At 39.6% G+C, this 17310-nt stretch overlaps 1 protein-coding gene across 4 annotated transcripts in view; it reads left to right on the top strand.

Annotated features, from left to right (window-relative positions):
* RBMS3 (RNA binding motif single stranded interacting protein 3) overlaps nt 1-17310 on the top strand; it is a 1499266-nt gene that overhangs the window by 1358092 nt on the left and 123864 nt on the right. For all 4 annotated transcript variants that reach the window (XM_059077389.2, XM_059077380.2, XM_059077384.2 and 1 more), the window contains one exon: nt 836-942. In XM_059077389.2, coding sequence (XP_058933372.2) covers nt 836-942 — 107 coding nt within the window. The remainder of the gene's footprint in view (nt 1-835; nt 943-17310) is intronic.

The following is a 17310-nucleotide window of genomic DNA, read 5'->3' as shown; positions in this document are numbered from 1 at the left end:
TAATTTTCTCTCTACTCTTCTAGGTCTTGACTGAGACACCCCCTGTAATAAATGACAGATTAACAAGAGAAAAACAAACCAGGGGTTTAATAACATGTTTACTTCCTATATACATGGCAGGCACTCAGAAAAGCTGAGCCCCTCAGTCAGCAGTCATTCATGGCAAAAGACAAGGATACAGGGAAGGGTAAAGAATTAGGACCACATGTGGGAGATCATGAATTGGGCAGCATCCCAGCCAGCAGAGAGAATGGAGCTCCCAGGAGCTGTACAAAATAAAAGACTTTTATAGGCAGAAAAGAGCGGGACAAGAAAGGCATACTAGCAAAAAGTGGATTGGTTGTGACAAGGTCCCTTTCCTTTAGGGGATGCAGGGGTCTGTCAGGCAGGTTACCTCTCTAGTGCCGACCAAGGGATTCCTGATGGACTGGTTTCAGATTCCATTTCTCAGAGAGGCTGAAACTGTAAGTCTCTGGTGACATGGGGCTTAGCATAAGTGACTCCATTTAGGGCTTGTTGTCTTGTTTTTAACACCAGCATAATCGGAAGGGGTTGATTCTTGTCTCTTTACTTCTAAGGCAAGTTCACATTCTGCTTCAACTGATTATTTTTTCAACAATATTTGTTATATTCTTTTATGGTCTGCCAGTACTTTTTTGAAGCCCAGTTAGTTAGAACAGCCGCCAACAGAGTTGAAACTAAAAGGGGGCCAAATGTCTCTCCCTAAGCAAGAGGACTTCAAAAGATATGCATTACAAAGCACTACTGTGACTCACATAATCACTTATTTTTAAAGGGGATTTGCTAATGTAAAATTGGTTTCTTATCTTCCCAGCCCCTAGTGAGCCTTTACTGTGCAAATTCGCTGATGGAGGACAAAAGAAGCGACAGAATCAAAGTAAATACACCCAGAATGGAAGGCCTTGGCCCAGGGAAGGAGAGGTGAGTCCTGACTGACCTGTGCTCAGAAATGTGGCCGCAGACATCCCTCAGGAGGGTGGCAAGACAGACACACGGGGCTGTGAGAGAATCAGGTCCTGTAGAAAACCAGATGGCAAATGAGCAGGCCTATATTGATTTAATCAGAATAAAATTAGTTCAGGAGTATAGGACTTCCACATTGACCTCAGTTCTGTACTACAGTAAGTCTTCTGTCTTTAACCAAGCTTGAACCCTATAATACTCACTGAAAGGCTTAGCCACAAAGAATTGATCCATAATTGTGTCATAGTTATAAAATGAGGGTATGATTACTTAAGAAAATATTTTCAGTGAAAACAATAGTGAGAGTTAAATGTTTGTGTTTGAAAAAAACAAACAAAAATTTAGATTTATTTCATTCTACTGTTGAGATGTTCCACTTGCACATATATGTGTAGTTATGAAATGCCCATGTGCTCATAAACATGTTATTTGTCTTATATATGTATATATCAATATAAAATATGACGTTTTCTGTTGGTCAAGGAGAAAGAAAAGCAGACACACACCAGGTTTTGCTTTTCCCAACAAGGAGAAAAGCATTTAACAGTTAATTATCCCTTTACTCTCCTAACACAAAACAGTAGAAAAGCAAGCTCATGGCTCAAGTACCACTTGGGAATGGATTCCTGTTGGTTATTTTTGTTGTGAGAAGACAAGGAAAAGGTGTCTGGGCTTCCAAGAGGTCTTTTTATTCTTTGTGAAATAGAATGGAGTTGTTTGAATGCCTTGAATAAATGCCATTTTGTACCAAGGCCATCATTTCAACAGAAGAGCTTTATTTAGTATTTCTATTCAAGGCATCTACTTCATCCATTTATCATTTAAGAGGCATCCTACTTGATGCAGCATTTTATACTTTCAACACTGAGATTACAGTTGTAAGGAAAGAAAAGAGGGTGGGATTTTTTTCTCAGCAAAACCTTTAGTCATTTTTCAGTTTCTAAGACTGTAGTCTGTTTTGAGTATTTCCATGCAGATTTCAAAACCCCTTGTAAAGTGGATAGCTGTGTTTAATTACTATATAATCTATAACTCATTACCTTAAGGAAAAAGAGAATCACCACTGAACACTTGAAGCTAATTTTAAAAAACCAAGAGTTTTAATATTTCAATTTTAGAAAAGCAGTCAGAACAGAAGAGGGCAGGGTGTGACCGTGTGTTTTTAGTGGGCAATTTGTGATCCGCAGGTAGCCCACTGCCCCCAGAAGAAAGGTGATTTGTGATAGCACTCATTTTCACAATGGTCCCATGCCAGTCATCCATGGTCTAGAAAGACTCATTTGATCTTACAAAATTTACTTGAGTCAAATGCCCGCTGATTAGAGATTTCTGGATCACAGACCAGAACCCCAAAGCCTCAATATTTAACTAGGTAACTTAGCAATGATGACTGAAATTTCAGTTCCTATATTATTACATTCACTGAATAGATACCAATTGCAGCAAGACACCTCACTCGAGTCTACATTTCTTAGCAACCAAACCAATAAACATAAAAGAAATGTAAACTTAGAGCGGCCACCCTGCTACTGTTTACAGATTCCAGGGCTCTGGGTTTAGAGCATGATAAAGACCAAGTGTACTATTGCCATGGAAGCATTGTGGAGTCAAATTTAGGACCCAGGCACCTTGTAATTTAAATGTAGGTTTTAAAGTATATTCTTAATCTTTGTTTTCAAAAGTTGCTTTTTAAGAGCTATAGGTTTTCTTGTTGAATAGGAAAATCAAGGGACCATCATAAATTTATCTGTGACCAATAAAAACATATTCCAAGTATGCAGATACATTTCAGAGGAATGAAATCAGAGAAAGAAATGGCATGAACTGAAAATACACTTATCAGATATCTTGGTTTTGAGATGAGCATGTTAATTTTTACTCTGTGATTATGTGATTATGGTCTTAGAAGTAGACACACCAAGAATGTTGGATAACTTTGCCCATTATTACATATATGTTTTCTTCTATTTCCCCTTGCATAGTACTTGCTAGACTAAATAAAAGTATGTATATTAGTATGGTGTATAAGGTATGACATCATACAAATTAATCCTATGTAAGCAATATTTAATCATTTCTTATAAACCAGTCAGTTCTAGTTACTGTATTTCATTGTTTCTAAGACACATTTTTGTTGTTGTTGTTTTTCCACATTTTGACACTGTTGAAATTGACTCTCCTCTTATAATCAATGGCAAGACCGTTTGTATTTTCTCCTGTTAAGTCTCCTGGGGAGACTACATTCTCTGCTTTAGGTCTTTGACCTCATAGATCTTATCAATTGAAACTCTAGGGGGCTTCCCCGGTGGCGCAGTGGTTGAGAGTCCGCCTGCCGATGCAGGGGACACGGGTTCGTGCCCCGGTCCGGGAAGATCCCACATGCCGCGGGGCGGCTGGGCCCGTGAGCCATGGCCGCTGAGCCTGCGCGTCCGGAGCCTGTGCTCCGCAGCGGGAGAGGCCACAACAGTGAGAGGCCCGCATAACGCAAAAAAAAAAAAAAAAAAAAAAAAAAAAAGAAACTCTAACCAAAGCAAGGACTGTGGGTCAGATTCTTAGAGAGAACTTTTTGCTTCCTTCCCTCACCCAGATTGAGACATGCATCTTCCCTTGAAGTCCATTTCTGGTGGGTGGTTTTGTGTTTTATTCACCTTGTAGCCCTTTGGCATTCCAGCTTTATAAGGAGAGCCTTTGGGCTGTTTGTTTTTGCTTATTTGTTTTGTTATGTAAAATAATGGTAAACCTTTCAATCATCGTTGCCTTAGATAAAATAAAAAATGGTAATTTAGATTCTGCTGCTTCACAACCTGAGATCATAGCCCAGAATGAGGCTAATGTTTACTTGTCCTCTCTGTTGAGTCAGGTGAAAAATGATAGTGTGAAAAAGATTTCTGAGGCAATGCTTCAGATACAAAACCAGTGGCTTGCAAGCAACTTTCGAAGTACCTTAAACATGAAAATTGATAGGCTAATTAAATTTTTAATTTATTATGTAAAGCTGTTTTATTCTGGGTGGCATTTTGATAACAGTTCTTCTAGCATAGTCTGGTGAAATGCTATTACTGAACACGTTATACACATAAATTAGTGTAAATTAGCCAGAGTTTGAAGTATAAGTATATGCTGGCTGGCATATTTTTGCATAAGTGAAGGATACTGGAATATTTTAGTTATTAACTAATCTCTCAAGTGACACCAAAAGCTATGAGCAGAAGGACTAGGGATTGGGGCTGTGAGTCCTCTGTTTCTAAGGACTCTAACAGTCTTACCATTTTGTTTCTTCTTTTTTTTTTTTGCGGTACGCAGGCCTCTCACTGTTGTGGCCTCTCCTGATGCGGAGCACAGGCTCCGGACGCGCAGGCTCAGCGGCCATGGCTCACGGGCCCAGCCGCTCCGCGGCATGTGGGATCCTCCCGGAATGGGGCACGAACCCGTGTCCCCTGCATCGGCAGGCGGACTCTCAACCACTGCGCCACCAGGGAAGCCCACCATTTTGTTTCTTAATGCAGCTTTCCTCAAATTCTTTGGTCTTTGTTTTCCTTTATACTCTTAAAAATTATTAGTTATTAGTTCATTAAAAAAATAAACCCATCACCTGTTAACAAAAATAGTACTTTTTTATGGAAAGTACTGTATTTTTCAAAGCAAAGACTTTTTTTTTTTTTTTTTTTTAAGAAAGGCACTGTTTTACATTTTTGCCTATCACTTTCATGTCTGGCTGAGTAGAAGATGACTAGACTTGGTTTCAGACATACCTCGTTTTACTGCACTTCCCTTTTCTGCACTTAACAGATGTTGTGTCTTTTACAAATTGACGTTTGTGCCAACCCTGCATTGAGCAAGTCTGTTGGTGCCATTTTTCCCCCAGCATTTCCGTACTTCCTGTCTTTGTGTCACATTTTCATAATTCTCACATTATTTCAAAATTTTTCATTATTATTATATTTGTTATGGTGATCTGTGATCAGTGATCTTTGATGTGATTATTGTGATTGTTTTGGGGCATCATGAACTGTGTCCATATAAGATGGTGTGTGTGTTCCGACTGTTCCACTCACTGGCCATTCCCCCATCTCTCTCCCTCTTCTCGGGCCTCCCTGTTTTCTGAGGCAATGCTGAAATTAGGCTAATTAATGGTCTCTAAGTGTTCAAGTGAAAGGAAGAGTCCCACATCCCTCACTTTAAATCAAAAGCTAGAAATAATTAAGCTTAGTGAGGAAAGTATGTCGAAAGCCCAGATAGGCTGAAAGTTGCCAAGTAGTCACTACAAAGGAGAAGCTCTTGAAGGAAATTAAAAGTGCTACTCCAGTGAACACATGAATGATAAAAAAGCAGAATAGCCTTATTGCTGACACAGAGACAGTTTTAGTTGTCTGGATAGAAGACCAAACCAGCCACAACATTCCCTTAGGCCAAAACCTGATCCATAGGCCCTAACTCTCTTCAATTCTAGGAATGGTGAAAGAAGTGAGGAAGCTGCAGAAGAAGAGTCTGAAGCTAGCAGAGGTTTAAGGAGGTTTAAGGAAAGACACCATCTCCATAACATCAAAGTTCAAAGTGAAGCAGCAAGTGCCGATCTAGAAGTTGCAGCAAGTTCTCCAGAAGGTCTAGATAAGATAATAAAAGTGGCTAATACTAAACAACAGATTTTCAGTGTAGATGAAACAGCCTTCCTCAGGAGGAATATGCTATCTAGGACTTTCCTAGCTGGAGGGGAGAACTCAGTGCCCAGCTTCAAAGTTTCAAAGGACATGCTGACTTTTGTTAGTAGCTAATGCAGCTGGTGACATGAAGTTGAAGCCAAAGTATCCAAGACTGGATACTACAGACATGATGGCAACATATAGACAGATTGCACACCCCCTTGGAACCTAAAGTGGCAAAGTAGGAGATTAAAAGTAGAATTGAATACAATTTAGGTTGTAGAAATAAAATCACTGACTGTAACTGGCTTCGTACCTACACAACAGTTAAAGAAAGCCAACGCCAAAATAACAGCAAAAATAACAACCAAAACAGCAGCCGCACAAATATCAGCTCACATTTGTCATGTTACTAACTATTAACTGTTCATTTGATTGATTGGTTGTTTGTTTTTCAGGGTAGGTAGCTGATTTGTCTACATTTAAACCCCCCTCACCCCCAATTCTCCTGAAAGTTGGAAAGCTCTGCTTCGTCACCCATTCCGTAGAGGCATCCATGCTCATGGGTGCTGAGTGGCTCTGAGAGAAAAAAGTTAAGAGAAGTAACTTGAGCTTTGAGTTGTTATTTAATAAATCTTGAGTCCTCTAATGTGCCCAATTGAGAATAATAATTCTTTCTGAACTTTAAGGAATCATGTGTGTCATTGTCTGTGATATGCTCAAAATTGTTTGCTTTTGATCATAATTTACCAGGCACTCTACTTGAGTGGCTAATGGGGTCAAACACTGGAGTTTAAGTCACAAATCCACAGCTTTCAAGCTGAATGACAAACTTTGACCCATGTTTTGTTAATGTTTTTATAAGATCATATCCACAATCGTTATTTGCATTCCAAGCATTATTTGGCACTGAATATTACGTGATTTTCAAATTTCTAGCCAATTTTCCCTTGAAGGTCATGTAATCAGAAAAGCCAAGAGCTGGCAAGGAGAGGGGGACTTGGATGGAGAAGATGAAAGAAAAAGAAAAAAAAAGTAAAAGAAAAACATGAACTCTTGTAGATATCAAGGAAGAGATTGAGCTACTGATGAATTACGTGGCTGGTGTTTTTAAAGGGAAAGAAGATGAATTATTAACCTACCTATTCTGGCAAATAATGACGTTTACAAAAGTGCTTATACAGGCTCTGTGGCTATGAAAAGTACTCCTTATGGTCAAGTACTTTCCAGTATCTTTCAAAACTATTATCTTTGGCAGAAGAAGCATTCTGATGCCATGACTGGTGACTTTCTGGATTTAACAAAGAATTAGCAAATGCATTTTCTTACATATTCTACGGACTTCATAGTACTGAATGTAAATAATCTTTAAGCTTCTGCATCCTAATCTATTTCAAGGGTGAGGTTACCAAATTCTTCTGTGTAAGGAATTTTTAGAATCCTTATAAATAGTGCTATTAATTTATAAAATTTCCTTTTGTTTAATGAGAGACTCAGACTCATGAAATAATCAGTTTGAAAAAAGATACAGTTGATCTTCATTATTCATGGGAACCAGATTTATAAATTTATCCCACTTGCTAAAATTTATTTGGTAACCAGGATCAATACTCACGGTGTTTTTATGGTCATTTGAAGATGTGCAGAGCAGCAAAAAGTTTGAGTCACCAAACACATACCCCACAGATGAGGTTGAGCACATGATGCTTTGCCTTCTTGTTTCAGTTCTTATACTATCAACGAATGTCCTTTCTTTGGTTTATTTAGGGTGACAGGTTTTGTTTGTTCATGCTTTTCACTGTTTAAAATGGCCCTCAAGTGTAGTGCTGAAGTGTCTTCTAGTGTTTCTGTGTGAAAGAAATGTATAATGTGCCTTACAGAAAAAATATGGAAAAGTGAAGATAAGCTTTGTTCAGGCATGACTTAGAGCACTGTTGGTTTTGAGTTCAGTGTTAATGAATCAACAATATATATTAAATATGGTGTCTTTAGAGAAAAACAGATATAAAACAAGGTTGTCTATTGACCAGTTGGTGAAAATGTTGTGACCAGACTCTTGCAAGAACCTAACCATATATTTCCTCTAGGAGCAGTGACTTAGTATTCCCTAACTCAGTGTTCATGGTGACTTAATAGAATAGAATTACTTCAAATAACAAGATTCAATTCTATCTTGTTTTATGATCACTGCCATTGAATGAGATCCAGTCTCTTGGTTAAGTTTATGTCTCTCCCACTGATGTAAAAAATAATGTGCACGGGTATCAAAAGTAACTGTTACCAGTGTATGAGCCAACTGTCTTAATTTGAAGAGTTGTGTTACAGTCTGTTGTCAGCCTTTATGGATTTAAAGACATTAGTTCTTACTCTACTCAACCAATATGTGTAAAACTTTCTAAGGAATTTGGAAAAAGCTCTGATCCTGTTTTCATTAATTTAATGAGTCCAGGAGTGACTAGTAGACTTGGAATTATTTCATAAAATCCTTAAACATTTGACCCAATGTAAAGATTTACGTATCTTCCTTAGCAAGAAAAAGTCATTAGCCTAATACATTGAATTATTTCTACTACATTTATATCATTCTTTACACACCTCTTTGCATCTGAGAAGAAGCCATTTTGGCTCTTTAGGAACCAAACTGGGTCACATTGATATGGACATTATTGATGCTGAAGGGCATGTAGATGTCTGTGGAAGTAACAGCAAACATACTCCATAAAATCTGGAGAGAAGAGGCTATCCCTCCAGTCACAATTCATAGGGAACCCTAGCAACAGAATATTTTGTTGAGTTTCTTGAAAGCATTTGGCTGTCAGTAGTTGTTACCAATGTTACTGTAAAGCACATGCTTTGAGACATTCTTAGCAGTGAGGAAAACAAGGCACAACTCAAACACGTGGCCCCCTGGCCTTCAGTTGGATCTTTTCTGACTAGTGCATCCTGCTTCCAAACTATTTGATCAGTCACCAGTCAATGTCCTTTGTATTAAGTATGAGAAGAACCTGACAACAGGCCCAGGAATTCATCATTTCCATTAGCTTGGGAGCCATATTGACTACAATTTTATTTTACAATACTGAACATTAGAAAATTTGTTCCAGAGATACGGAATTGAAGTCCTGCCCCAATGAGCCATTAGAAGTAATACTTTGAGGAGAAACGGAAGCACAGTTTCCTATGAAATAGTATAGCTAAAGAATTATCTGAAAATCTTAGTAATAGTTGCATGTAGATTCAGGTTATCTTCAACCATATTCCATGGAAGTAGAAACATCATCTGTATAGTTTGCTAGTTTCCATTGGATATATCATAGTGCTTGGTAGTTAGTTGTCCAGTTCTTTTCTTTAATGAGACCTTGGGAAAAAAGTTAAGATGTGTCTAGCAACATGGCCAGGTTCTGCAAATAGTCCTTTTAACTTTGAACTGAGGGAGAATCTTTACATATGTGATCTTGAAAAGAGCAATTGGCTGTTATGATACACGACAGCACTTGCAGTTAAGTGTGTTAGCCAGCCCACCAGATGCAGTGTTTTCATTTCATGTGCTTTGCCTGCAGTTTCGAAAGCAGACTCAAGGTGAATGACCCTTCTAATCTCAAAAGAAATCTTCCCATTGGCAAAAGAACTTGAATTCTTAGTAACTCAGCGTGAATGCTTTCTTAGTTAAGTGTTCTTATTTTAAAGCTGCTGGGTCTAATATTTACTAACCTATGATTACTAAAGGTAAATCTTGTAAATTCCTGTAATAGTGTAAGTTTGGATAAAATGTGATTGATAACAAGCTCTAGTCCTCTGTCTCCTCTCCATTCCCAAGGAGGAGAATGGGAAAACTTACCTATATTCTTGGGGAGGGGATAGTGTTGGGAGAATTAGGAGGGGCTGAAGGCTGGGAAGATTACATCAAGCGATTACAAGGAGAAAGGCTGATGGTTGACCTCCATGTCTCCTGTATGCCCTTGACCCAGTCTCCATGGATCAGGGCAGCTAAGTGAGGCATCAACAACCTGGGGGATTTCTGGAGTTGTTGGCACTGTCTTGGCAACCCACCTTGTCACAAGATGCAGAATCATCCCCATCAATATTTAAGCTGCAGCTTATGACCTCAAGGTAACATCAAACTACAGCTGGGACCTGGCAGAATACGGATCAATTAGCTAGATACCTGGGACTTTCAGCTGTCTAGCTGCACAGGCTCGCCCTGGAGGCAACCTCAGCATCTGATATTTTTTACCCTATTTACCCATGTTATGGTGGAGATTAATAGTATATACACTACATCATTGACTCTAAGACACCATCAGTTAAAGATAAAGTATTATATTGAATACCACTAAAAAAGAGGAGAAACTTGCCAAACTCTCAAATGCCATCAAGTATACTGTGAGCCCCGATTTCATGGATATCAAAAAGTGAAACAAAACTATGTCTTGGATTGCTGTATGCCTGAAACTATAACACAACATTGTTAATCAGCTATACTCCAATATAAAATAAAAATTAAAAAAAAAAAACGAACTATGTCTTGGAATCTACAAAGATCAGTCATTTAGATAGAGATAAAAACAGAAGTACCTACATTAAATATGGCAATGTTCTCTTATCTCTTCTATGATTATCGATCAAGGCTTCATTTCACTTGGGTTTTAATGACAAACTCAGACTAGCACTTTTTTTTCCCCAAGACTTTGAGACCTTTAGCTACATGGTATAATGCTATGATACCTTTTCTTCTGCTTACTTTAAAAAAAAACATTTATTTATTTATTTATTTATTTTTATTTTTGGCTGCGTTGGGTCTTTGTTGCTGCGCGTGGGCTTTCTCTACTTGCAGAGAGCAGGGGCTACTCTTGGTTGTGGTGCCCAGGCTTCTCATTGGGGTGGCTTCTGTTGTGGAGCACGGGCTCTAGGTGCACAGGCTTCAGTGGTTGTGGCTTGCAGTGGTTGTGGCTTGCAGGCTCTAGAGCGCAGGCTCAGTAGTTGTGGCACATGGGCTTAGTTGCTCTGTGGCATGTGGGATCTTCCCGGACCAGGGTTCGAACCCGTGTCCCTTGCACTGGCAGGCGGATCTTTAACCACTGCGCCACCAGGGAAGCCCCGCTTCCTTTTTAACAATGCTTTTTTGTGAGTGCCGCCATAGACTTTCTCAGCCTTCCAGTCTTAATTCTCTCTGCATCTTTTAATCTTGTCCTTCTCTATTGTAAAATAAGGGAGAGCATCTCTGTCTGACAAGAATGCTGTAGCAAAAGCCAAAAAAGGAGAAGTATCGAGATGACAGAGTTCATAAACAATAGCATAACTCTCCTAGATGTTCTTTTCCCAAACACAAGGAGGCAAATTATCTCTATTCTCTGCCTGTTTTTACTATTTTTTTTGAAAATGATAAATATCCTGCATTTCATTTGCTTGATTCCTGACAAACTCCTGGAGATGTCAAGACAACTTTTAACGATCTCCTCTTCTCTGCACTTGGGGTCAGATGCCTGGGTAAGGAGGGGCCTCGAGTTCCTCCTGGGCTCCCGCTCATGATATGGTTCATGTGCACAGGCTGCCCTGTTATATCGGGAAGGTCTCCCAGTGACCCCAACAATCATTTTGCTTCCCCCCATCTCTACTAATCAATCAAGGGCTAAGACATTGTCTTTAGACGTTTGAGTGAGTTCACTTGAAATTTTTTTAGGGAAATTTTGCTAATAATGTAAAACACTCCAATTCCATTTTCAAATACAAATTTGGGAATTCCCTGACAGTCCAGCAGTTGGGGCTCCACATTTCCACTGCACAAAATTTCCATTCCCCACAGTGGAAATATATTCATTTACTAATTAATTTAACAAACATTTACTGAGTCTGTTACATTCCAAGCACTGGTTCGGGATGAAGAGATACCAAGATGGAAACAGCCAGGAGCCTGGTTAAGAGAGGCATACGCATGGCAAAGTGTGGTCATGTTAGCTCCCATCTTGCATCATGGGGGCAGAACTAAGGCAGAGGTTAATGCTTCATGGAGAGAGAAATGGCTTTTAGAGGCTATGACACTTAGCCTGAGGCTGGGAGAAGAGCATTGCAATATTCCCATAGACAATGATACAGAAAATTTCCAGACAAAACATATAGCAGCAAAGGCCCAGAGGTTAACACTATAGGGCAGGGTGAGTCTACGTCTGAGTTTGGTGAAGGGTGGGGTCTGGAATTGCACAGGAAAGTTGTGGAGGTCAGGAGGCACATACACATTTGATCATGAAGGGCTCTGTAAGCTATGTTTTATCTCAAAGGTGATAAGATGCCACCAATGTGTTCAGATCTGCCTATCATAAGAACACATTTCACAGCATGATGGTATGGCTGGTGGATGGAAAGGAAGGTGCAAGCAAAGGCTGGAGAGGATATTTTTATCAAAGGATAGTAGTAAACACCCAAACAAGAAATGATAATCTAAAAAAAGATACTGATGGGGCTTCCCTGATGGCACAGTGGTTGAGAGTCCGCCTGCCGATGCAGGGGACACGGGTTCGTGCCCCGGTCCGGGAAGATCCCACATGCGGCGGAGCGGCTGGGCCCGTGAGCCATGGCCGCTGAGCCTGCGCGTCCGGAGCCTGTGCTCTGCAACGGGAGAGGCCACAACAGTGAGAGGCCCACGTACCTCAAAAAAAAAAAAAAAGATACTGATGATACATGAACTTACTAATTTAACTTGGCAATAAGTGTCTGGAACTCAGTATGGATACTTGAGTTTGAGACCAAGATTTGGCATCACTTGGACATAAACAATAGTTGGGATCAGAAAGTGAATGTCATCGTTGTGTAGAAGGAAGGGGAAGGAGGGAAACCCTGGTCCTGAGCACTGGCACCTCAAAGGCAGATCGAGCAAGAAAAAGCCCTCTGAGAGGTCAGAAGAAAACTAGGGGAGAGCCTCACAGAAGCAGAGGGAAAGGAGTTTTGAAAGAAGAAGGGAAAGAAAAAAAATCCCTGGTCAAATGATGCAAACTAATCAAATATGTTTTGGAATAACAGTGATTTGGGGGTTCAGAAATTATGAAAGTCAGGGAGTGTACTGTAAGCCAGTTCACAGGTTGGTCGGCATCTTTTGGGACAGTTAGCTAGGATTTCTGTCTTATCTCAGGACCATGCAGTATTGGCTCCCTTTTGTAGGCTTTGGACATTTCCTTGTCTCCCATCTCATTTGTCCCCCATCCTCTCTTTAGAAGAGGGACTGGCTGCCCAAAGCCCAAGGAGCATCCCTTCAGCAGGTGAGAGCAGACACCTGCCTTACATGGCTGACTGCCTCTCCCAGGAGACACAGACCGCTCAGTGGTCACGTATCCATGCCAGAGCCATTCCCGGTAAAACCCTACCACTTGCCTCTTCTGAAAGTCAGGCTCTCATATCCTCTTCAGCAAGCACACTCTCTTAACAGGAAAGAGGTTAAAAGCCCTTTCTTTGGCCAAAAGCTTGACGGGGTATTGATCATTTTGTGGTTTTCTGGTGATTTTTATTGATTCCTCTAAATGTCTTGGATATCCACACTTCTGGGATCACATATGAAACCTTCAATTTCTCAGCCAGTTTGGCCTTTGGATTTATAAATTGTTACTAGCTTCCACCACTAGAAACCCTGAATTATTAACCCTGGATTTTCGGTCTTCATTCTTGACCCCCTGGCTCATTCTCACCTTGACCCTTCTGGCTCTAACAGTCCCTTTCCTTCCCAGGTTTCTGTATTCTACTGACCCAGCAAACCCAAATGTCTCCTGACATTTTCAAGCTTACTTCTTTTTCTACCCTCCTGAATTTATAATTTTAAAACAAATAATAGAAGATATAGTATGTTTCTTTGGTTTTTCCTCCATTATAAAATATTTCTCATCACATACAACTTAAAAGAGCCAGAAAAAAATATGAAAGGAAAAAAAGCCATTTATAGTTAATACTTATCCCAATATTGAACATTGTTGACAGTAATTTTTCCTTAGTAGTCGAAGATATTTTTAATTTTTAAAATTTTTATTCACACATATTGTACATGTAATTTTGTATCATGATTTCTTCACTAAAAGGCATGTTTTCTAAAGAGAAAGGCTGGTAAATAAATATAAACAAGGTTAAATGAGGTTTCATGACAATAGCAGTACCTAAACATTTATAACGCATTATACTTTTAAGCCCTTTTCACATATCATTTTTTAAGTCATCTTATTTCATTTATTGAATTTTTAACCATAACCAGCTAACAGTTATAAAGATTGTTTAATTAGTTGCAAGAATTAAACTCTTTAAAAATAATATCCAGAAAACCAAGTTATCCTTTTCCTCATTAGCTTCCTGAACTCATCTTGTGCTAATTCAGTACATGATATTTACTAAAATATACAATATTTACTACCTATTTATTAAAGTGTTGCCCAAAATCTGATCTTAGAAGATTGGAAATTTTTGTAATTATTCGTTTGTAACTCATCCAATCATGATGTATTATGTGTCAGAGCAGAATTTAGAAAAAGGAGAAACATTAGGCTACAACATCAGTGTTTCAGTTTTCCAGGAATTACAGTGTGTATTTGTCCATGTAATCAAATGTTTTGATTCCCATTCACATTACACTGTAAAAACAGTTTCAAAAATGATAGAAACCATTCTATCAGCTATCTTTTCAGTGGCTTTGTTAGAGTGTATTCCAGTCCAGAAGGTCTTCTTGAAGTGGTAATGCCTTCTCTAGCAAGTACATTTTAAGCAGTATTTCCACAATTATTACTTCTTCATTTACAGTTATGGATATCAAATATCTAGCCCCTAAGTCAAAATGATGTGTCTCAATGAATCCCCTATGTTTATTGGAAATAATTTTGGGTCCCTATGTCGACTGAAAAATAATTTGCGCAACCAGAAAGTTGAGAATTATGTTTTATTTGTTGGACAAAACTGAGAACTTAAGCCTGGGACACAGCATCTCAGATCACTCTGAGAGACTGCTTCCAAAGAGGCAAGGGAGGAACCAGGAGATACAGGAGTTTTTGCAACAAAAACCAGGTAGTCGGAACATCAAAAGAGTACTGTTAATTAAGGAAAACCAGACATCTCAAGTTAAGGATGCATCTTCCTATATATGGGAAGATGCAAAAGTCAGGACTCATTGAAATCATTGCTTTGATATGCACCTCAGCTATCTGGGGCCAGTATCCTGTGCTTTCTCATCCTGAGTCTCTTCAGGGTGCACTGTGGGGTGGGCGGTGGCTGCAGTGTCTGATGATTTGACGGTGGGCATCCTGTTTCTGTCCTGAGTTCCCTCAGGGCACACCAGAGTGGCTGTAGTGTGATGGCTTGATGGCTGCAAATCTTTGTTTACTGATATGGCAGGCAACATTTTTTTCATTGACACCTAATTACTCCAATAAACCGTATTTTAAAGTTTTTATTTAGCTCTTATAGTATAGATTCTATCTGAAAGGACTAGAAATACCCCATTATGGCTGAAATATTAAGCCAAAACTCAGCTGCTGCTGGAAAATGACAAAAAATGTCCCCTCTTTGTTTTAAATAAATCATAAATGCCTTTAATCCACAAATAATGTGAACTTAAAAAGTGGAAAATATTTGTGAATTTAATAAACCCCTGTCAAAAGAGAGCGACGGGATTAAGCATCACTTCTCTATTTATGTGGTGTGACATTTTCATTTTGTTCCAAGTTACTTTACTTTTTGTGTGACTCTGGAGTTTGTAAACATGCCATAAAATTTGTTAATTACATAATGACGATTTCATGGTTCTAGCTCAATATAAACGTGGCTAGACAGAGCAGCAAAATCGATTTTCCTTTTTACCTTGTGGAAAGAAACAAAAGGAAATGGAATGCAAAATCTGCATTAAGACCATATTAGAATTATAACTCAACAATCTGTTACACATGAAATGAAAACCAGGTGCATCCCAGTGTTAGCTATTGTGCTGTGATATTCAGCCAGGGGGTTAATTTCAAACACCCCTTTGTTTAACCCATTCCTTGCTTTGTAAACCACAGTGTTCCAAATGCAGATCTCTGGTTGTCTTCTCTTGCCAAAGGTCCTCAGAGGCACGACTGGCCCCAGGCCAAATCATGAAGTAGATGAAACTTGGCTTCATCCTCTCCTTCGTTTCTCTCCACCCACCTGTCCCCCAGTGCCTACCCTACTCACCCATCACTCCGGTTCTTCCCTCTGTTTTCCAGGGGGCTCATGCTATTTCTTGTTGCCAAAGCCCTCCTTGACTATATCATTTTCCTGCTTGAAAAATGATCAGTGGCTCCTCAAGAGGAGCCAAGCAATCAAGACCTTCCTCCTTTCCTTCCAAATCTTATTGTCAGCTGCTCCCTCCAATGTTCTACTGCAAGTGGATCATCCGCCTTGCCCTTTTTATTCACACGCCTTTTCCATGCTATTATTCCTCTGCCTAGGCTGGCCTCCGCCTCTCATCTCCATCTATGGAAATCTCTCACCTGTACCTCCTCCAAGTGCCTTTCCTGACCACCCTGGCCTCTCCCCTACACCTCATGCATACCCTCACCCATGTGTTGCTTTGTGTGATAATGTTTATGTATGTGTCTTGTCTCCAGGCACTGTGGTAGGCATTTCACAAAAGTAATATCTTTTAAATTTCACAACAATCATCTGAGCTAGGTTAACTATACCACTTGACAATTAAGGAAAATGAGGCTCAAATAGATTAAATAACTTGCTTGAGGTCACAGTGCTAGAGAACAACAGAGCTAAGACTTGGACCCAGGTCCAAAACATGTATTCTTTCCACTAAACCATATCATCATCTATTTAGTTCTTTTCCATCTTCTGAAAGATGAGTGGAGGTTTAAGATGGAGGAAGAGGCCAAATTAGGCTTTCTGATTATCAAATACTATTCAAGAAAGAGAGAGAATTTTTGTGATAATTACCGTATTCCTAGCTAGACCTGATTGGTTAACTATAATCCATTGAGGAATTCAAGTCAAATGTGAAAGAAAATAAATCTTTACCTGACATTGCCAGAACAAATACACGTGGCATAAAAAGAGAATATTGAAGACCTATAATTCAAGAAGGGCGTTGGTCTCTGAGCACTGTTGGAAAATACGTTCAAGGAAGACAGTTAAACGTGGCTTCCTACAAGTCCCCTGGGATTTAAACAATTGGGGGTGAACAGGGGTCTGCAGATACAATGATCATTTAAATCTCTTATTAAATAACAATATCTTTATTGAGTACAAAGCCTGTTTTTTTCACCCTGTCTTTGGTGTGACATCTTGGATAAGTTAGGGGAGAGAAGCTTAGGGTTTCTAAGAGGGAAATCTCATCCCAGATGGACAGCTTTTCCAGCTGCCCTCTCCAGGACCCAGAACCATGGAGTCCCACCTGGACAGGTCCCTCCTGGGGAGTCTTTGGCCTCGGACCAGCTTCCCATTTGTCACATGGCAGAGACCCCATCCAGGGAAGAATTTAGACTTAGAATCTACATACTTTGACATCACTACCTTTGCTTCTCCCATGGGGGGAAAGTAATCTGTCTTCATTTCCACTCTTCCATTCTCATTTTCCAGACCCCAGCTTGTCACATTATCATATCGTATTTCTTCAACATGAGTGATGGGCAGTTATCATTAAGCCTGTGTTCTCAGTGCATCTCCCTCTCAGCTTTGTTGGCAAACTTCGTTTCAATTATGT

The sequence above is a fragment of the Kogia breviceps genome, chromosome 10 (genome assembly GCF_026419965.1).
Source record: "Kogia breviceps isolate mKogBre1 chromosome 10, mKogBre1 haplotype 1, whole genome shotgun sequence".
Taxonomy (NCBI): domain Eukaryota; kingdom Metazoa; phylum Chordata; class Mammalia; order Artiodactyla; family Physeteridae; genus Kogia; species Kogia breviceps.
This window is presented reverse-complemented; position numbering and strand designations above follow the sequence as displayed.